We start from the raw sequence: 22,479 nt of genomic DNA, 5'->3' as shown, positions 1-22,479 counted from the left end.
CCTACAGGTTCCCATTTTCATACCTTTTTTTTTTTTTTTAAACAGAATTCAATTCCTTTTGAGAAATCATTCTTCCTTTAGCCACCTCCTCCAGGAAAACTTTTCTGATTTTTCTGTTGGAGATCTCACGTCACAACTAAGTACTTGAGTCAAAGCACAAATCATCTTCTGCCTTCATTCATAGCCATTTGTCTGCTGCCTCTCATAGACTTAGAATTCTGGAAGACAGGGATGATGTCATATTCATCATTGTAAATTCCACAGTACCTAGCTGACATGTAGGGGCTCAGTTAATATTTGTTACAGCTGTGTGTGTGTGTGTGTGTGTGTGTGTGTGTGTGTGTCTGGAAACCCTGAATTGTGTGCGCAGAGCTTGTATGTAGGGGTTGTGTCCACAAACAAGCATTTCTGCTTATGTGTACACATACCTCCATATCCATGGATGTACAGGCATGTTGGGGGCATACATGTGCACGGAGGTAAGTGTTGTTTTTGTAGGCGTGTGTACTAACCACAGGTGCATGGATTTATGTTGGTGGGTATGCACCCAGATTTGGATGGCAGATGTATGCCCATGCATGGCACAAAAACATGCGTCTCTGGTCCTGTGAGGTGGGGGTTGTGCCTGGACAGGAGCTGCAGGTGCACTGTGCAAGGACACAGGCGGCTGGCGCGTGTGCGGACCATGTGTGTGCACAGCTGCGTGTCCTGGCCGCCGGCAGGCCTGCCCAGTGCGCCTAGCGCTCCCGCTGAGCTCGCCGCTTTGTTCCTCCGCCGCGGGCGGCTGCGTGGGCTCCTGGCTCCTAGGCCTGGGCGGCTCGGGCCCTTCGTGATTGGCGGCCAGGCGGGTAGCATGGCTCCCTCCCGGGCGGGCGGAGCCAGATCGGCTCCCGTTACCGGCGCAGGGGGTAAGGGTGGGGGTGGGGGGGGGGCGCCAGGCCATCCATCTTCTGTTATTACAGCGTAATGGGGCTGCTCGGGCGCCCGCCCATTTGTCATCGGCCTCGTTCGCTGATAACGGGCATTTGTCATCACTTTCCTCTGCGCCAATGTCATCAGCGCCGTTGACAGGCGGGGCGGACGCGGGGGGGTGGGGGGCGGGCGGGGTGTCGTGTGCATGAGCACAGGCGCGCACACATGCTTGTGGTCCTGCTGGACACACGCTCATGCACATACAAACGGGCACACGAACCCAAGAGGCACACCGAACCTGGAGGGACACATGCCCCTATGTGTGGATCAAAGCTCCCCAGAGACGGACACACATGCAGACACACACTCAGAACAGCCTCATCTGTCAAGCAGCTATTCCCAGCTGGAGATCCTCTTCCCCAGTTGAGGAGACATGTGCTGGGGGGAGGGGCTGGTTCGTGGTTAATGGCAGCTTGAGTGCAGGTGGCCCTCTGCCAGCTCCCTGTGTGCACATGTGTGACATCAGCCACCAACATTTACTGAGCCCCTTGCAGGCTCTACAGGCTTGTGTGTGACTGTGTGTCCTATTGACAGAGTGTGGCAGTGCAGGGACAGCCACATGGTTGCTCTGAGGCCTCCCAGACTTCTCAGACCCAAGGACTTTGGACAAGTCTGTGGGGCTGGATGGTGGGGGTTCCTGGGGTGGTGGAGGTGATGTTTGGTGGCGGGATGGTGGATGGTGGGATGATGGGTGGTGGTCCTCATGATGCTTTCCTTCCAACCCTCCAGAGACAGTGTAGCCGGGGAGACACCCTTCCACTCCTGGCTCTACTCAGGCTCTGAGCCTAGGCTGATTTGCAGCAAGAGGGATTCAGGAAAGACTCCAGAAAGAACTTCCTGTCTGAAAAGGGTGCGAAGCAGTTTGGGGTAGGCATGGCACTGGTAGCCAAGAGGTGAGTTTGGAAGGGCGAGAACATCTCTTGCCCATATCCTATGCCCCCTGGCTGGCTCAGGTACCAGCTCACCTGGGGCATGGATAATGTGTTCCTGATGCTGCCTTTTGGCATATTCACTTCAGGATGGTGTAGGGGACGCCATTAGCCCTTATCAGGGAGGGAGGCATCTCCTTCCCCAATCTTGCTAGTCCCTAGTTGTCTGGCACATATTAGGTGCTCAATAAATAGCTGTTGAATGAATAAATGATTGAAGACAGGGTATGTGGAGGTGGGGAGTCTTCCTAGTCCCTCCCTGAGTGGCCACCAGCCACTGATGGACCCGATCTCATCTCCCACCCACCCCCCTAACTCCTTTCTTCACTCTTTTGTAGCCCCCCAAATTCCCCTTCTCCCCAGCCTCTCCCTCCTGGGCTGAGGGAGAGAGGGTGGGGGCAAGGTCCCCTGGCAGAGCAGGGCTCGCTTGTTCCTTGTAAATGAAGACCATAATTAACATTAAATTAAGGTAATACAAATGAAGGCAACATAGAGGCTGACAAGATGAGCGTTTGGGGAGGCAGTGGGGAGAAGTGATTCATATTTTTAATTTACTGTACGGATGGGCCGTGTGGCTGGGGAACGGGCGGCTCGCATGGAGGGGGTGTCGCCCCGCGATGTTTGCTGGGCTCTGAGCAAGCACACAATGACTATTAAACTCAACTGTCCATATAATGGGACAGATTCGACATGACGCCCACCAGAGCACCAGGAGCCTGGCCGGCCAGGCTGTAAATCCTGCCCACACAGCGCCTGCCTGTCCACCTGCCGACCTAGCCTGGCTTGGCTCAGGCCTGGCATCTGGTGGGCACAATCCCCAAGCGGCCTGAGAGGGGCCTTGGACCTGGGCCACCACAGGGGCCAAGACGGTGCAGGCTCCTTGCCCCGGCTGAGCTCAGGGCTGGGAGGCAATGGTAGGTCACATCTTGATCATGCTGGGGTGACCCTGGTATGCCCTCTCAGCACAGGCCCTTGGTGCCAGGATGCAGCTGGAGCTCTGTGGCCCCACACGTGGTCTGATCCAGGAAATGAAGAGGAGACAATGGTGTCCTCTTCTAAAGAAGGGAGCGAATTGGGTCTATACCACCACCACAGCTCACATTTACCAAGCACCTACTATGCACGGACCCCCACCTCTGACCCATTAACTGACTCCTCACAACCAGCCTATGAAGAAGATGCTGTCCCCATTTTACACATGGGGAAACTGAAGCTGAGAGATGGGGAGTAAGTTGGCCATGGGGCCTGCCCGTAAGTGTCCACTGCCTCATCCCAGGCCTCTGAACCCCAGAGCCTGAGGCTACCCCTCGATCTTGTAAACTCTGTACACAGAATGAAGGCTGGCATTCCTGGTGGCCCTCACCCACTGGACCGCGAAGCCTCAGACACAGAGCCCTCTGAGGACTCCAGTGTGGGTGCACATCATCCACCCTCCCTCCAACCAGGAGAAAGGTGTCAACAAATCCCAGGCAGGCAGGGAGGGATCCCTGCTTACTCACTCTGCAAACAGAGCCTAAAGATGCTCGTCTCTGGGATGAGAGACGCAAGTGTAATTTAGGTTTTGATATTATGAAAGTCTCGCTGCTCTAAAACAGCAGGGCACTCGGTGCCTCATTAATAAAGGATAAACTCGGAGTCTATTTACAAGGCGCTTTTTGGGGTTATTTACTCTCCAATATACATATGTAATGTTGCGCATACTTACCGCTAGGTACGGCTCATCGTTCCTGCCTGTGCCTTGGAGTTAGCCTGGCGGGGGGGGGGGGGGGTCCCTACAGGGTGGAGAGGGTCACTGGGGAAGAGGGACTGCAGAGGGGGCCACCCCTGGGAGTAGGGACGCTCTGTGGAAGAAGACAAGGCCCCACAGAGGGAGGGAAGTCATAGAATTTTAGAGCTGGAAGGTAGAAGGGGCAGAGGGTGGATTCCATCTGTCTCCCCTCCCTCCTCTCCCCTCCCTGAAGCTCAGCACCGTTAAAGATAAGGTACAGGCTAGGCTCCCCTTCTAGGCCCCCAGGATCTCCCTTCCAGCCCCTCCTTCTGTATCAGGCCAGGGCACGGTGGCCTCTCTCAGCAGGACCCCTACTCTGACCAGATTCTGACCACACTGGGGAAAGGCCCTGTAGTTCTGAAAGGAGGTTGGCCAATTTGTATCAGCAAGCACATCCTGAGCAACTACTGTGTGCCTTACACCAACCCTATCTCAGCCCTGCTCACTGTGCCCAACAGTGCCTGGAGTAGGAGAGGCCTTCCCCAAACCAAGATGGAGGTTACCTCCTAGCTCCTGGTGCCACAACAGAAATGAGTTCTCTGCAGCTGCTACCACCTTAGCCTGGACTCTATGTGCAGTATCTCAATGAAATTGCAGCCATCTTATGAAATAGGGCACTGCTTTTATCTCCATTTTATAGAGTGAACTGAGACATAGGTTAGGGAACTCACCCAATGTCATATAATAGCCAGAAGGTGCCAGGCTGGAATTTTAACCCAGATTAGGGTTCTTACCCCCACAAGGCCTCCTCAAGAGTCCTGGGCCTTAACTGCCCATCCTGGCCCCTCTGTGAAGCCTGGGCTTCAAGCAGCCCATGGCCTCCAATGAGGATCTCTAGGTCCATCCTCCCAGAACACATCTCCCCTCACTGATCCATTCATTTGAGTCATCGAACATCCACCATGTGCAGACTTGGGCCTGAACCCATGGTCTTGGTGAGTGTAAGCGTGTGGCAGTGGAGGCCTTGGTTGGAGACCTGGTTAATGCACAGGAGAGCTTGGAGATAGGAATGCCCACCCATGTCCCACAGCTTAGAGTTGGAAGGTTTTCTGTGCTTGCCAGAATGTGGATGAGGAATGGGTGGCTCAGGGCCCAGCCTAGGGATGGAGAGGGGCAACAGAGCACCTCCTCCCTGGCCAGTTTGGACCAAGGAGACACCCGGTGGCATTGCCTTTTTGAAGAGAGCCCTGGGTGGAGGGATCAGAGTCTAAGCAGTCCTTTGGGAATCCCCAGGGGTCTAAAAGGACATAATCACTACTGGAATGGAGCTCATGGGCCTCAGTGAGATGAGAGCAAGTTCTTGCATTCTTCCCCACCTGAGCTGGGGGAGAGCTGACCTGGATGGTGCTGGACAGAGGGAGGATGGCAAGCAGGAGGATCTGATCCATCATTGTTGGTGAACAATGAGCCGTCACCACCCTAATTAAAGATGTAATTACAGCAAATACATTCCGGGCTGAGAATGAATGACGGATGGCAGGAAGGCACCTTGTAGCCGGCAGCCAGGACACATTGCCCCGAAAAGCTCCCTCGTCCAAGCTAGGGAACCATCCCCCTCTGCAGCACTCCGTAGCTGGCTATAGGATGTCCTGATGCCTCCTGACAGGATAGTGACAGACAGGAAGGCAGATACTGAGGCCCTGAGGGGCCAGGCAAGGGCCAGGGGCTGGGGCCTTGTTGGAGGATTGAGGGTGGAAGGAAGCCAAGGTTATTGGAGGATGGAGGGTGGAAGAGGCACGAGAGGGACTGGGCAGGTAAGTGAGCAAGGCCAGTGAGGAGCAGGTATCTCTCCGGGAGTATCACCAGAGCACAAAATAGAATTTCAAGGCATACCAGCTTGGGGAGTAATTGGGCTCATGGTCATTGATCCTTGGCCCTAGAGGGTGAGTGCAGGGGCCAGGCCAAGAGGACTCACCCGGTATAGGGTAACAACACTGGGGCATCTAGTGGGCCATACTGGATCTTAGGTCTGTCCCAGCTATCAGGGACTGGGATGGGGGGGTACTATCCTGAGGGCTGATTTGTCCTTATATGGGGTCAGGGTACCGGGCAGGGGACTGGCCACACGAAGGGAAAAGAGGTGGATTCCTCCCAGTGATCTTCAGGAGGGAAGGCCTCTGACTACGCCCTCCACACACCCCCTACCCTTACCCAGGGCCACCTCAGGAGTTGTGGGCACCAGCTGTCTGGGATGCCTGGCCTCAGGACGTCTTCCCATACTTGGGGTCCGAGCATCTGGATTCCAAGGCCTATTTGCCCTGGGCCCCCATCTGCACTCTCAGGGAATAGGAAACATTGAGCACAGGGTCAGGTCACTCTGGGGCCAGCCTAAGCTTGACCATCCTGGGGTCAAGGCAAGAAGGCCTGCCTAGATGGGGAGCTTGGTGGCCTCAGCCTCATCTGCTGTGGTGGCCCCTGGCCAGGGTCCCTCAGGGTGTGTGGGCTGACCCCAGGGGAGATAGGGCTGGGGGGGCAGGCAAGGAGGAGCCCAGGCAGGCAGGCAGAGGGGAGGGAGGGAAGGCCACTGACAGCAGAACAAATGCTTGTAATTTTATAACCAATCTCAGCGTGTCCGTGGGGGGCCGTTTGCGTCTCCACTCAGGACCAATCAGCCTGACAGAGCTATGAGTCTGCCTGAGTGAATGTGAGCAGCTTCCCCCCCCAACACCACTTACTGCAATCTCATTACCCGCCCAGCCCAAGACTGGCCAGAGCTGAGGGGCGGCAGGGAAGGGGGCTCCAGCCTGCACTGGGGCAGAGCCGGGCCAGAAGCAGGGCTGGGACTGGGGCCAGGAGGGCAGGGTGGGTGGCCTTGGAGGTCTAGGGGCTCAGGGGGAGGAGGGCGGGAGGCAGGTTCAGGAAACATTTACTAAAGCACCCACTGGTGGCTGAGCATGTAGGATACGGATAGGGCACAAACACCTGCCCTCAAGGGGCTTGCAGTCCGCTAGGCACAGATGGAAAGATTGCAGAGGGATGGGCCCTGGTGAAAGCGGAGATGGAGAGATGGGAGGGACAGAGCCCCAGAATAGAGCTGGCACGGGGCAAGTGGTGGGAAGGAGGGAGGGGTAAGAAAATCAAGGGAGAAGGAACCAGAGGAACCTCAGTGGTGCACGCAGAGCCCGGGCAGAGGGGTACAGGGCCTGGGAGAGAAATGCCCACCTGGGAAGAGGGGAGGTCGGCCAGGAGGAGCTGGCTGGGCAGTGGTGGATATTAAAGGACGGCCTTGCTGGATATCTGGCTCTGGGGATGGCTATGTGCCCATTAGTCTCTCTAATTGTCAAAAATCTAATTTAGTGTCTGGAGCCAGGGCCGGCCTTGGGTTAAATGGAGGGAGGCAGGCCTAGCCATAAATCTGCCCTCCCAGTCTGGGCTGGTGCTAATTCTGCAGTTAAGTGAGGGGGTGAAGAGGGCAGCAAGGCGGGACAGGGAGGGTTCTGGAGAGGGGCTAACTTTGACCCTGCATGCCAGCCCCCATGTGCCAAGTCAGAGCCAGGCTGGAGGGCTTGCCTAGGCTCACTTGGACCACGCAGGGGAAGTGCCTCAGCTGTGTGATGAGCTCAGGACTAGAGTCCTCTCAGGGTCTGTGTGGCTGGGATTGTAAACCCATCAGCCCTTCCTTGTCCCGGACCCACTCTGGGTCTATGTGGGTGCAGCTCCTGCAAAGTGACCGGTAGGAAGGTTACACTTGCTAATAACATAGTGAGCCTTTGATGAGGAAGGGGTCGTGGAGACTCACACCATGTGACCAAGCTACCGGTCATCCTGTTCACCAGGTGACCACTAGCAATAGCCTTGGTGTGGGCCGTTTGTTACTGGGGAGAACACAAGCCCTGGGGCGGCCTAGCCTCTCCTTCCCTGGCTCACTCCAAACAAGGTGCCCGGACAGACTGGCACAGTACCTGAGGGCCTCATGTGTCCTTAGGCAGGGGAAGCTCTCCACCTGGGCTTGGTAATGACCTCACTCCCCTCAGAGCTGCTAATTGAAAGCAAGGGGTGTGGCAGGCGCAGCAGGAAACGTTGGGGGACTGAGAGGGTTCCCTGAGAGGCTCCGCTTCCACGGGGGGAGGAAAACAATTTCTCCTGGCTTCAGCTCCATCTCACCAGGCACCCACCCGGCCTCTCCCGCTGCTAACGAAGTGCCTTTAATTAGCAGCCTAATAAAATGCTCTTAATTGGCAAGAGCCAATCAGGGGGAAGAGAGGTCTCCTCCCTTAGTCATTGCTGATGGTGGGGCAGCTCTAGGTTTCAAAGGGAGAGGGATTCCAAGCCCAGTCTCGCTCTAGGACACAGTGACTTCAGCGCTGAGTCTTCCAAGGGCATGCCCTACAAGACCCCAACCTTCTTGACACTGGTTTGAAGGTGAGACCCATAAAATCCAGGCCCAGCCCCTGCTCACTTTTGGGCTCAGGAACCTAGCTGGTGACAACTGACCAGTGGCCTGGTCTCTGTGGGCTCCTCCCTCCCTGTCCTTAGTAGTTCGGCAGGAAACTCCAGTGTGGTCTCAGGCAATGTGAGGAGGCCCTTTTGCTGCTCAGGTTCCCCGCCTGCAAAATGCCGGTGCACCTGAGGCTCTGACGTGTCTCCAGTTCTAGCAGCGTAGTTCTGCACTTGGGGCCCTGATATCTAACAGTCTGAGAGAGCTCTCAGGAGCACAGTCTCAGTCTAGGTATAAGCACTGAGATCACAGGCTGACAGATCCAGGGAGTCTAGTCAAACGGGGAGGAGCACGACCTCTAAAAGCTCCCAAATGTAAGGCAAGAGGGAGTAGAGTCCATCATGCTTATAACCTTGTACCCTTCTCCCAAGATTTTTTTTCTCCCCCCGAGGTTTTGTTTAAGGAGAGAGAGGGATGGGTTCACCTGGAGAAGCAGTTTTGCCCCAGATGGCCAATGCTTCCGGTCGTGAGATCGTGTCCCATGTTGGGCTCTGTGCTGGGTGGTGCTGAGCCTGCTTGGGATTGTCTCTCTTCCTCTTCTCTCCCTCCTCATGTACACGCTCTCTCAAAAAAAAATTTTTTTTTAGATTTTAAGTAATCTCTAAACCCAACGTGGGGCCTGAACTTAAAACCCCAAGAACAAGAGTTGCATCGTCTACCGACTGAGACAGCCAAGCACTCTGCCCCACTCCCTTCCTTTTTGTAGTTTGTTGGGAGTTTCTCTGGAAATTGCTCCTGAATGTGAGCTCACCTCTCCTGAAACTGATTGAAGGGGATGCAGGGGAAACCTGTCCTCTCACCCACTAAGGAGGCAGAGGAAAACCTAAGTTTTAGGCTCAGGCTGGGATGGGGCAGGCTGAGGCCATGGTGACCAGTTCCTAAATTAGGTATCACTTTGGAACACTGTCTGCCAGTGGTCCCATAATTATTCACACCATTTGGCCCTGACTTCTCTAAATGTTGTTTTCTCACATCAGATTATCTTAAAAGGTATCTGTGCATGCCCTCAATTTGTATATCGAAACTCATTGTCCTCTTGATGTTGGGGCAAAGAGACAAGACACTTAGAAAACTCACTTTAATCTTATATTTGTAATTTAAGTTACTTTTTTTTTTCTGAACAGTTAAAAAAAAAAAAAAAACCAGAACACACTATTTTACCATGATCCTAGGTTGTGAACATATTGGTACCTTGACTACATATCACGATAACATAACCACAGAAGTCAAAGCAGTCAGTACTTAGGAGTCTAGAGAACAGAGGGCTGAGCCAATCAAAAGCTCTCAGGGAAGCTCACACTCGTCAGGCAGGCCTGCCCCATAGCTGAAGTCCAACGAACATCCCTCAGAACAGTCTGAATGGGCTTGAATGATTTGGGAAGGTGTTAGTTTCCTTGGTACCCAAAGGTCTAACCCTCCTTGTTGGTCTTTTCCTTCAGTGTCCAAGAGGAGAAAAGGATAGAGGGGAAGGGACGCTTTATAATGCCATTTACTGCACTGATCCTTAAATACACACATAGCCAACCAGGAGCTGAGAGAGCCAGCTGGGTGGGCTGGAGACCACATCTTTTAGAGGTCATCTAATTTTCTAAATTTCTCCAGGAAATTTTAGATCATAGGTACTCAACTTCCAACAGAAGAGGTTTCCGGGAAGTTCCACTGGAAATCAGGCAGCCATAATCGTGCTTTTTTGGTTTCTCTCCTCAGTTCCAAGGATTCTGAAGTCACAAATGAAGTACAGATAAAAACAGCAAGAAGCAAAACTCAGCTTTATTACCCTGGAGACGGCTATCTTTCTGGCACTGATTATGTTGAGACAATGGTAAAGTAAGAGGCTCTGCTCGGTCAGTGATCAGCCCAGGGAGATTAACTCAGCCTGCAGGCTTTGGGTGTGCTTGTTACAAGCGAGAGTTATTCTAGGAGAGAAAAGAGGAAGGCAAAGAGAAGCAAGGGCACCTTTTCATGTTGTCCAGTTCTCGGAAAGTCTGTCCAACTCATCCAAATAGGGAAGGAGATCGGAAATGTGGATTAAAGTGATAGGGTAAACCTGATCATCAAAGAGCATGATGGTCACAGGTGGTGGGTATCTAAGCATCCCCTTTTCCGCCAGGAAGTACTTTTGGATTCCTCCAGAGTTAAGCTTGCAGCCTAGGCTCTCAGGCCTGCACTATTCTGGGTTGGATGGCTTGCACTTCAGGCAGGAAGGTATTACCATCTAAAGTAAATGTAAGATGCCAAGAAGGTCAACAATACCGAGGTATCTAATCTACTTTTAGGAAGGAGAAAAAACCACTCTAATTATTTCCAATATCCACCCCCCCTCCACACCAAGTCCTTGGCTTCCATGTACAATCAAGTGCTAAGTAAAGAGTAGACCAACCACAGCTGCTCTGACCAATGGGTACCAGAAGGCAGCAGGGGAGAAGAGTGCATATTTTCTTCTCTTCAGCTTATGACTTTACAAAAGAAAAATAAAAAGGATTTTTCTTACTCAAGCAGAAAACAGAATGATTTAGGGGTCCCAGGGTTTTTTCTAGTTCAGAAGCAAGTTATGAGGGCCAGACTTTATTACATGTCAATAGAGTTCAGAGAGTCCTGTCTCTGAAGTTTCTGGTGAAGAGTCACCAGAAAAAATCTTGCCAAGGGACAAGTGTAAAACGCCTCCCATTCACAATCCATGTCCACTTTCAAATTGCACAGAACAAAGGAAAAGGATGTTCTCAGCAGTGAAAATACACACACGTGCAGCAAGGCATGCTGGTTTTGTCCAAGCAGCCCCAGTGTGACTGGAGAGCTCCCACGTGCCCAGAGAGCTCCTGGGTGCAGGTGCATGCACTCGCTCCTTGTGTGCCCGCCTTTGAAGGGGCTTCCTCCCATCTTTATGAAACAGTTCTTTCAGGCCCATGCTGGAATTTTAGTGAGAAGAGACTAAGCTACAATGGAGACATGGCGTTTCTGAGTCAAGAGACTCCTTTAGCTCCTTTTCTACCATTCCTTTCAATGTGTTGAGACTTTGTTTCTCTTTTCTTTTTAAAAAGGTCAAACTTTACATTTATTCTAGCCCAGTTGGGGATTAGTGATAATCAATTCCCACTGAAATCATGCAGAGATGGTAAGTGGGGTTTACCTTCTCTGGAAATGAACTTCTACTTACCTGATTACTTCTTCTACAATGAACTGGTAAATGACCCCCAGAGCTGAGAAATGTGACTGACTCAGTTTTTCAGACCACTTCACTTCATTCCCATTTCCATCAGCAGCAGAGGACAACTTGGAGAATATCCTCGATGGAGCTAATGGCTCCAGACTGCAGGGTCCACTCTCGATCTCATTTATGATGTACTGGACAAGCCTCAAAACAATCTAAGAAACAATCTACCTTAAAGTGAACCTAGATGGGAGAGCAAAACCCCGGGCACCAATGAATATTCAACAGCTCCCACGTTTAAACAGCAGCATATAATAGAAGGGCTAGTAAAGTTATGGCTATTGGACAATATTTTCAAACAGCTTGAAATCCATGCCTCTTTAATGCCTGACCTGTGTGTTATTCGGGGCTGATGGCCCTCTGCCTCACCTGTAGCAAAATCCTTAACCAAGCAAAAAGCCAAAAAGTCAACACAACAGACAAGGAACTCTGATGATGGCTAAATAGAAGACATTTCTCTGTAGCATTTGGGTAGCTGGGAAGGGAATTATACTCAGAAAGTATTTCCCAGGCAAGGACATGTTACACTGGGAAGTAGTTTCTGAATATAACCTGGAACCAAAAGCTTAAAAGCACTCTTGAAGTCAGAAAGGAAAAATGCATATACATAACTTGCCTCCCAATATGTAATAACAACATTCAGTCAAATCAGGAGGGAAGAGTGAACATGGCTTTCTCTTCCTCTTCCCTTTGCTAAACTAAAAGTGGTCTGGCTTTGAGGTCACCTGCAACTGCCTCCTGTTCTGATGTTTCTACAGCAGCTGGTTTAAAAGGGGCTTTTACTCAACTGCTTTGATTAGGAACAGAAACGACAGGCCTGACTGTTCAGCTTCCAAGGGAAACTAGAGACAGCGGTGTGGCACTGGGCCTGTGATGTGTGCGCCCATGCCACACAAGATGGCTGGGGCAGCTCCATGCCTGCCCTGGGAAACACGCTGGGCACATGCTGATAGTATACCCTGTGTTCCCAGGTTGGGGTGGCACATGTGCCCTGCACCTGATGCCCATACAGCTGCCTTTCAAGTGGCCAGGTTGGCCTGGCTCTTGCTGAGGTCCATTTGTTTATGTTGCTTACCAACATCCAGAGAAATTTTATTGGTTGGGGAGAGTGGAGAGTTAAATAAGGCCGGAGGAGGAAGAAAAGGAAAGAGAAGGCAGTGTCTGCCCCGTTAGTAAACCCTGTGTGCCAAACTTCACCCTGATCCTCTTTTTGGCAACTCTGCCCTTTTGTAAATATGGGATTTGGGAAATGCGTGAAGAAGGTTCTACAGTGCAAGGTTGAGATGATTAGCTTGCTTTTTGAGAGATGATATTTACTGTTCTAAATGAGAAAGAAATCCACTTTTAACCCTGACCACTTCTTCAGCTGCTTTGATCGTGATCTCGGCAAAGATATAGGCGCTGGGTGCTCACAGACCCTGATGAGCAAATCAGAGATGTGAGCCATTATGCAGAATGCACCCAGCAACTGGCTCCGGCCATTTCAAACCTTTCTTTAGGCTGAGCCTTACCAGTGATTTAAGATGAAGTACAATGCTTTTTATTACACATCTAATTGTTAATGAGAGGAAATGCAATCAGCAACTCCTTTCCACACTCTACATGGAATCGAGGAGACTGCTGAGTCCAGAAAAGAGGCAGCCATTGATGGAGCCCAGGCAATTTCTGCCCCCCCACCCCACACCGTTTTTGGAGGGGGGTGGTGTTAGAAGAAGAGAGAAGAGTTGCAAATACGATGGGGGTACCTTCTAAGAACCCACTGCTGCCACATGGGGTCATCTGAAGCAAAAGCTTGGGTTTGAAATTTTGACCGAACAGCATTTAGCTCTTCCAGGTGTGGCATTTTCTCGCTGATTTGCCTCATGTTAACTGAGATTACTCTCTTCATACTCTTTCTTCTCAGGTGGCGCAGAAAAAGGCTGAAGGGGGGCGGGGGAGGAGGGGACGAGGGACAGAAACAGAGAAAGAGATGAAAGGAAAGAGGCCCAGATCTTCCAGTGTGGATTCTCGTTTTCTCTCTTTCTTTCTTGCCCCAAAGGCCATAAGACAGCTGTCTCCTCTTAAGCACAGTGGGGCTGGGCTGATCCTGCCAGGTGCTGGGCATTCCTGCAGTTCACAGGGAGAAACTGGGTGCTGTCTGGCTTGAAGTTGTATCCCCTGTCCCCTAGAAGTTGGTCTCCCAGAAGGCTATATAGGGAAACTAGTTCTTCTGCTTAACGGCAAGGCAAGAGAGATTCTGGCAAAACACTAAATATATTTATAAGTCATCTTTGTCTGGAACCAAATGAAGAAAAACAGGTGCAGAGAGGAAAGGAGGAGGGAGGTGAGGTGAGGTTTAAAAGTTCCAATCATTCACAAAAGATAAAAGACATCTTCTGATAGCAGCACGGAAGCAGTCAGCTGTGCTGAGTAGACCATCCTGGGTCGACTGCAGACCAACTGTGTCCCAACAGGAGTCTCAAATCCCCGTTCCTCGGCTAGTCCGGGGAAGTGGGTAGTAGTTTGTTACTGTTGTTGCTCATCCTGGTATTGGCAGATATGTTAAATACCGCAACTTTAATGAGTCCTGTGTGAAAACAGAGCACAGAGTCATTAGTCCCTTTCCCTACGTTTCTCACTTGCTCTGAGAGAGAAGAATATTAACTCAGCTGTCAATTGGGAGAAAGGCTCAGAGGTCCTTCCTAACACCTGCTCTCTGCCCATGCCAAGCAGGAGCTTCTGTCAAAGGCTACGTAGCCTGCCTGGTGACATGGTGGGGCTCACTGACATGCCCAGGGCCCCAGCGCTCGTGCAGGGTAACTCTGATGCCTTGAGATTAAGAGTGACTCTGGTGGGTATATCATCAAGCTCTCACCCGCTCCCTGTAATGGTGCAGTAGATGAGGCTGGCTCTGAGGTTCTGGCCCCGAGTGGCCAGAAGCACAGCTGTGCCACCAGCATGAGTGGGGCAGCTGGGTGAAGCTGTCTGGCCACTTGGCTGGAGGGCCCCAGCAGAACAGATGAAAGTCTGATTGTTAGAAATGTGCATTGGATGGGCTTCTGGTACCTCCAAGGCCAGATGCGTAGGTGGTGGCTGGTAATGTGGCATGGAGATTAAGACAGAGGTTGGGACTAGAGATATAAGTTTGAGAGCCATCTACATTGAGATGAGAGCTGAGAAAAGGCAACCAGAACAGGAAGCTTCAAAAAGTAAGAAAAGCCCGAGACACACTCTTCGGTGATGTCTGTGTTTTAGGGGTGAGGGGAGACAGGAGACATAATCAGAGAACCAGGAAGAATATTTTAAGTGGCAAAATGCCACAGCAATCCAATGAAGAGAAAATTTTGGCAAAAGGAGGGGACGGGTACATGACAATTATAGTATTACTAACAATGACCACTTCCTACTGAGGGCTTGTTCTATGCTTGGCACTGTGCTAAGCTCTAAGCATTTTACATATGACATTTCAAGGCAATCCTCCACAACAGCTCTGTGAGATAGGGATTGCAACCCATCTTACCAGTAAGGAGTCTAAGGCTCTGGAAGTTGCTTGCCCAGGGATTCTCACCTAGGCTTGCCTGTGTGATTTGGCTGAGGGATAGGAAGCAGCATATCCTCTGTGAGAGCAGCGAGCGATGAAGTGAGCCCAGCAGGGGCACGGACCACCCCACTTAGAAGAACCACTATGAAAAGATGTGTAGTAAAGTGTACTAAATCTCTACTTCTGCCATAGAAGTGAGGTAGGCATAGGGAATAAGAAACCATAACGACAGCAACACTGCCCAGGAGTGCAGCTTTCCTAGCCCAATGATAGCCTGATGAATGGATCTGAACTGCCTGACACTGGGTGCGATCTGAATATACCATAACATAGGATGTTCTCCTGCTGCACAGGAAGGTTGCAGACTCGAGTGGGAGAGTACCCAGAGTTCTCACCAACTGCAGAGCTACTTGCAAGGTCAAAAGACAGTTCTTTTCTTTTTTGGAGGGCATGAAGAGGGGGGATGACGATAAAAAAAGCCACTTTTTATAATCCAATGACACTGACAAAGCAGAGCTGTGAGAAGTCAGCCAAAAGACGTCACCAAGAAAATTTTCCACTCACACATTATTTACTTGGTTTAAAGGGTCTCTGTTACGGGAACTGGTTTGATATGGGAACTACAAAGTCATAGGCTTATGGGTCATTACTCTTAGTTTTGAAATGGATTCAAATCTCATTTTATTGTCTTAACAATCCCATCAGATAACTGGGGTGGGAATTATTCATTCTACTACATAAGGACCATCCAGATCTAGTTCAACAATCACCTAGAACTGAGAGGTTAGCTACCTTGATGAAAGACAGCGTCCAATATGCAGCCCCAGCCCTGTCTCATGTTATTGGCTTTACCTGCTTAACAGGAATTGTAGAGATAAAGGGCGTGAGAAGGCTCTATGAACTAGCAACACCTTACAGCCAATATTCCTACCCACCGTGCTATGTACACAATTCTTTTTCATACCTGGGCAAGTATGAGGTCACTGTATGATTATTTATCTGGAGATATAGGTGTATGTTCGAGAAGGGGAGCGGGGGGGTTCAGCTTGGGCAGCTGGATCATTTAGGAAGTCCCAGATGAGGATTGTGTCATCATGTGAACTACTGACAATCTGGAATTCATCAAACTGGAGTCGGAAAACTCTTCCAGAATGCTCCTAAAGCAGCAGAAACAAAAACTTTTGAACTACTCAAAATCAAAAGGACACAAATTCAGCAACATGTCAAAAGGAGTCTATGGAAAGACTATGGTATGATGATATTTTTCTCTAATATTTAGCTGTTTCAAGAACACAGAGAAAAAGTAATTTGGATTAAAGGCACAACGGAAAAATCAAATATTGGTCAGCTGATTTTGTACAAAGTTACATTCACTACAGCTGAGCCATGTCAAAGAGTATGCTGGTTTCTCATTGCTACCTCTCCTTGGTTTAGGCTGAACGAGAACATTCCTCAGTACCTACCTGGCCTTATCCTCTTTCTGTATCTGCTGGATCCTTCTATGGTCAGAGGCCAAGGATTGATGAGCAGTAACATGAGGCACGCTGGGAAATGGTTTATCAACAAATTCTCCCCAATTTGTAAAAGCATTCGTGTATTTTCATGATGTAAAAATTCCTACAGTGGCTAATTTCAAGCTACCCATGTGAGGTCAACTGGCTTGCAAAACTCATGAAAATTTAAGTGCTCTCATGGCCCTTATTCAATACTACCTTCACCCCAATGCTTTCATTATCAATTCGTTTTTTTGTTTGTGAATTATATATATATATAAATGCATATATCTTTTTACTCAACAGTGCAAGATTCCTCTTTGTTACTGCATGGAATGGTCGTTTTCTAAATTACTGGTTGGCATTTCATTATTTGAACACACTACAATTTATCTTTTCTCCTGTGGTGGACATATGGCCTGACCTAGTTTTGGCTATTTAATAAAGCTGCTATGAACATTTATGTCCATGTTTTTTTGATGGATACATGCTCTCATTTCACCTGGGTAGACAGAGCTGCTGGGCCACAGAGGAGGTAGGTTTGGCTTTAGCGGGTACAGGGAAATAGTTTTATGAAAGTTGTGCCAGTTTATACTGCCGCCAGCAGTGTGTCAGAGTTCCGGCTGCTCCACATCTTCCAGCAAACTGATACTGTCAATCTTTTTAATTTTAGCCATTCTGGTAGGTGAATAGTGGTTTTTTATAAGAGTTTTAATTTGCATTTTTCTTTATGAAGTTGAGGAAGTTCCCCTCTATTCCTAGTTTGTTGAGAGTTTTTATCATGAATGGATACTGGATTCTGCTAAATATCTTTTCTGCATCTACTGACATAACCACGTGATTTTTCTTCTTTAGCTTTTTGATGTGATGGATTAAATAGTTGATTTTTAAAAAAGTATTAAACCAGTTTTGTATACCTGGAATAAATACCACTAGGTCATAGTGTACAATTTTAATACACTGTTGAATTCAATTTGCTAATACTTTGATGAGGTTTATTAAAAGTTACTTCATTTTATTGGCTTATACTACTAATTTTTAAATAATTACAGATATTTTCTTTATTGTGAAATCACTAAATGTAAGGACAGTGACAAGACTACACTTAGCTCTTAAGCAAACAGTTTAAGACATTACCAAAAACTCCTGCCTAATAAACTCATATTAGTCATACAATTGTGTTTGCCGTTAACATTAGCATTTTTAAAAAATATTTTGGGGGCGCCTGGGTGGCTCAGTCGGTTAAGCGTCCGACTTCGGCTCAGGTCATGATCTCACGGTTCGTGGGTTCGAGCCCCGCGTCGGGTTCTGTGCTGACAGCTCAGAGCCTGGAGCCTGTTTCGGATTCTGTGTCTCCCTCTCTCTCTCTCTGACCCTCCCCAATTCATGCTCTGTCTCTCTCTGTCTCAAAAGTAAATAAATGTTAAAAAAAAAAAAATTAAAAAAAATATTTTATTTTGAATTATGGTAAAAACCACATAAAATTTACCATCTTACCTATTTATCGTTAAGTGTATAGTTCAGTGTTGTTAAGTACATTCACAATGTTGTACAATCAACATCCAGAACTTTTTCATCTTGCAGTACTGAAACTCTATACCCATTGAACAACAACTCCCTATCTCTTCCCCCTCCCCCCAACCCCTGGCAACCACCATTCTACTTTCTGGGTTTGATCACCTGTAGATACTTCATGTAAGTGCAATAATATAGTATTTTGTCTTTTTGTGACTGGCTTGTTTCAACTGAAATAACGTCCTTACATTTTATTCATGTTGTAGCATGTGACAATATATCCTAAGGCTGAATAATATTCTACTGTACATATATATACACCACATTGGTTTATTCATTCATCTGCTCATGAATACCTGGGTTGCTTCCACCTCTTGGCTACTGCGAATAATACTGATATGAACTGCATATGCGTGAGATTCTGCTTTCAATACTTTTGGATATATACACAGAAGTGGGAGTGCTGGATCATATGGTAATGCTATCTTCAATATTTTGAGAAACCCCATACTGCCTTCCATAGAGGCTACACCATTTTACATTCTTCACAAGAAGTAAATGAGCTCATAGATGAGCATCTGTGTTCATGAGACAGGCTCATCTGTACTTTTCTTGTAATACCTTTGTTTGTTTTTGGTATGAGGGTCATGCTGCCCTCACAGAAGGAGTTACAAAGTATTCACTCTGCTTCTATCTTTTGTAAAAGATTGTGAAGAATTGGTATTAATTCATTCTTAAAAATTTGGTAGAATTCACCAGTTAACCCATCTGGGCCTGTGCTTTCTGTTTTGTAATTATTATTCTGTTATTAATTATCGATTAAATTTCTTTAATACTGATTCAGTCCCATTCAGATTGTCTATTTCTTCCTATGTGAGTGGTGGAAGATTATACCTTTCGAGGAATTGGTCCATTTCATCTAGGTTATCAAATTTGGGGGCACAGAGTTGTTCACAGTAGTCCCTGATTATTATCCTTTTAATGTTCATGGGATCTATAGTGATACAAAATTAGGTTTAACATTTTGATGCACATAAAAGGAGTTATACAAAATCCATTCCCAATAAAAACTCTCAGCAATCTAGGAGCACAAAGAAACTTCCTAATCAATGGGTATCCACAAATATATACATGTATGTATATACATATATACAAAATATATACATATATACAAGATACATATACAAAATATAAATATATGTATACACACACACACACACACACACACAATGGTAAAAGACCAACTGTCTTTTCCCCAAGATAAGGACATCTACACTTCCCAATTCTTTTGACACTGTACTGAAGGTCTTAGTACAAAACAAGAAAGAGAAATGAAAGGCACACAGATCATAAAAGAAGTAAAAGTGTATTTTGATATACTTGTAATGAACAGTTTAGAAATTAGAAATTTAAAATACCTCCCGAAACTTAAAAAAATACTATTTATGATGGCATTAAAATTACAAAACACTTAGGGATAAATATGACAAAAGATGTGTCAGACCTTTATTTACCCTGAAAGGTATAAAAAACACTGTTGGAGAAATTTTTAAAGACCTAAACAAATGGAGAGATATACTGTGTTCATGGACCAGAAGACTCTTTGTTGTTAAGAAGTCAATTTTCTCCAAACTGATCTAGATTCATCACAATCCCAAGTGAAAATCTCAGCCCTTTTACTTTTTTTTTTGGTTGTTGAAATTGGCAAACAGATTCTAAAATTCACATGAAAATTCAAAGGACCCAAAAAATTTTGAAAAGGAGTGAAGTTGAAGGACTTACACTACCTGACTGACATCAAGAGTTAATAAAAAGCTGCAGTAACCAGGAGAGTATGATACTGGCAAAAAAAAGACCAATGGAACTGAAAGGGTCCATAAGTAGACCCATACATATATGGTCAATTGATTTTTGACAAAGCTGCAAAGGCAATTCAGAGGATTGCCTAAATAGTGCTGGAACAACTGGATATGAACTTCAATCCGTATCTGTACCATCTACAAAAATGAACTCAAAATGAATCACAGACCAAAATGTAAAGCCTAAACTACAGAAATTTTAGAAGAAAACACAGGGGAAGATCTCCGTGACACTGGATTAGGTAAAGATTTTTTTTTTTTTTTAAGATATAACTGCAAATAATACAATCCATAATGGAAAAAGTTGATACACTGGACTTAATAAAAATGAAGAATCTCTGTTTTTCAAAAGATACTTTTAAGAGAATGAAAAACAAAGCATGGACTGGGAAAATATATGTATGCATCACGTATCTCCTAAAGGACTTGTATCTTGAATAAGTAAAAGAAATCTCAAAACTCACTAAGAAAACCAGTCAATTAAAAAAAAATTACCAAAGGATTCAAAACAGATACTTCACCAAAGCAGACATACAGATGGCAAATAAATGCATGAAAAGATGCTCAACATTATTAACATTAGGTATGTGCAAATTAAAATCACAATGAGGTACCACAATATACTATTAGAATGATTCAAAAAGACTGTACTAAGGATTAGTGAGGATGTGGAGTCACTGGAACTCTCATGCACCACTGCATGATACAACTGCTGTGGAGAACAGTTTGGCAGTTTCTAAAAATATGAGACATATGACTTAACTATTCTGCTCCTATTCTGCCTTAGAGAAACCAAAGCATATGTTCATTTTATTGTACATAAATGTTTATAGAAACTTTATTTATGATAGCCCCAAACTGGAAACAACCCACATTTTCATCATCCAGCAAAAGGATAAAGAAATTATGGTATAACCATGCAATGGAGTACTACTCAGCAATTTTTAAAAAGAAATGTAACTATTGACACAAATCAATGACATGTAATTAGGCTTAATGAAAACAGACAAAAAAGAATACATACTGTGTGATTTCATTTATAAAAGTTAGAAAATGCACACAAATCAATACTGACAGAAAGCAGATCAGTGGCTGCCTGGGGACTAGAATAGCGGGAAGTGGGGTGGGATGGGAAGAAGAGATTACAGAGGGGGCACGAAGACATGTTCACAATCTTGGCAGAAGTGGATGGTCTCACTGGTATGTACCTATGTCAAAGTTTATTAAGTTGTGCACTTTAAATATGTCCATTGTATTGTATGTTGATTACATCTCAATAAATCAGTTTTTAAAAACGTAATAAGGCAACTCAATAAATAAATGAGGACAAGATTTGAACAGACGCTTCACAAAAGAAGATAAGCAAATAAGAAGATGTTCTACACCATTAATTATCATAGAAATGCAAATTAAAACTACAACCACTACACACCCACTCAGACTACTATAATTCTTAAAAAAACTGACAATACTGAGTATGGTCAAGGATGTGGAAAAATGGGACTCTCATACTAAGTCAATGGAAATACAAAATGGTTTGCATTTGTGAATTCTCAAAATGGCACTTTGGGAAACAGCTTGGTAGTTTCTTGTAAATTTAACACACACTTATCATAGGACCCAGAAATTGCACTCCTACTCTCTGGGTATTTACCCAAGAGAAATGAAAACAGTATATATACACAAAAATCTGTATGGGAATATTGTCAGCATCACCCCAAACTGGAAGCATTCCAAATGTCCTTAAACTGGTGAGCAATTAAACAAACTGGCTCATCCACACAATGGACTACTACTCAGTAATACAAAAAAAAAAAGCACTAAAACATGCAACAACATGAATGAATCTAGAATGAAGTGAAAAAAGCCAAATGCAAAAGCTACATACTATATGATTTACTTGATATGACATTCATAAGATAGCAAAACTATTAGGAAGAAATCAGAAGAACAGTTGCTAGGGGTGGAGGAGAGGGGATTGATATGAAGGGGGCATCGTTTTTGGGACGATAGAAATATTTTAGATCTTGACTGAGGTATTTACCCACCGCAAAATTCAGAAAAAATACACTAAAAAAGGGTAAAACTTGCTGTGTATAAATTATACTTCACAATAAACCAGACTTAGTTTAGCTGCAAATGAATGAAAGTGCACACTTTAAAAACATGTGTGAAACACAGGCAAAGTAGGTCTGGTGCTGCAAGAAAGAGCTTTAAATCCAACAAAGTTTTAAGACAAAGAAACGTCTCTCTCTCTCTTCTCCAGAGCAGAGACTGCCAAATGTTGAGAGTCACGATTCAGAACACTGGCTTCAAACGCTAGCTCTCATCTTTTTCCTGAGTTGTGCAAAAGATTCTCTGCTCCCTGGTGTCCCACCTAATCTTCTTTTTCTAATGGCGGCTGCTTTTAACCTTAGGCCATTTTCTCATCCGGGCCTTTGGTGAACACCACGATAAAGAATTTAGTACTTTCAAAGGTGACTTTCCTCCTTTTGAGTCACTTCTTTCTTCAACTGTCAAGATGTTCACGGCAAGGGGGTATATGAGGAATAAAAAAGACAGGATTCATGTTGCTGGAGGCGGCATGCCTTGAACAGGCTGCAGAGCTAGGGGGCTGACCGGGGGCTCACACAGGCTCCCACGGCACTTTTCGCAGGCACAGGTGTGCAGGTCCTCAGATTCTGGACAGGTTCCAATTTGAGTAATTATGTTCTCTCTCCCTAAGTACCCCCTACTGTTTCTGGTGGATACAGAATTCTTATTCACTTCCTGTACTA

At 46.7% G+C, this 22,479-nt stretch overlaps 1 protein-coding gene across 7 annotated transcripts in view; it reads right to left on the bottom strand.

Moving 5' to 3' along the window:
* Positions 1-9,171: 9,171 nt before the first annotated feature.
* The window catches only part of BTRC (beta-transducin repeat containing E3 ubiquitin protein ligase), a 179,236-nt gene continuing 165,928 nt past the window's right edge, over positions 9,172-22,479 (bottom strand). For 4 of the 7 annotated variants that reach the window (XM_015063031.3, XM_015063032.3, XM_027062905.2 and 1 more), the window contains 2 exons: positions 15,800-15,992; positions 13,550-13,881 (listed from right to left, as the gene is read on the bottom strand). In XM_015063031.3, the coding sequence (XP_014918517.1) occupies positions 15,831-15,992 (162 nt within the window). In that variant the 3' untranslated portion in view covers positions 13,550-13,881; positions 15,800-15,830. The other 3 variants (XM_015063030.3, XM_027062904.2, XM_015063033.3) reach the window with 3 other exon arrangements.

Source organism: Acinonyx jubatus, chromosome D2, assembly GCF_027475565.1.
Source record: "Acinonyx jubatus isolate Ajub_Pintada_27869175 chromosome D2, VMU_Ajub_asm_v1.0, whole genome shotgun sequence".
In the NCBI taxonomy this organism is placed as follows: Eukaryota; Metazoa; Chordata; class Mammalia; order Carnivora; family Felidae; genus Acinonyx; species Acinonyx jubatus.
The sequence above is the reverse complement of the archived record's forward strand: the minus strand, read 5'-3'. Positions and strand labels throughout refer to the sequence as shown.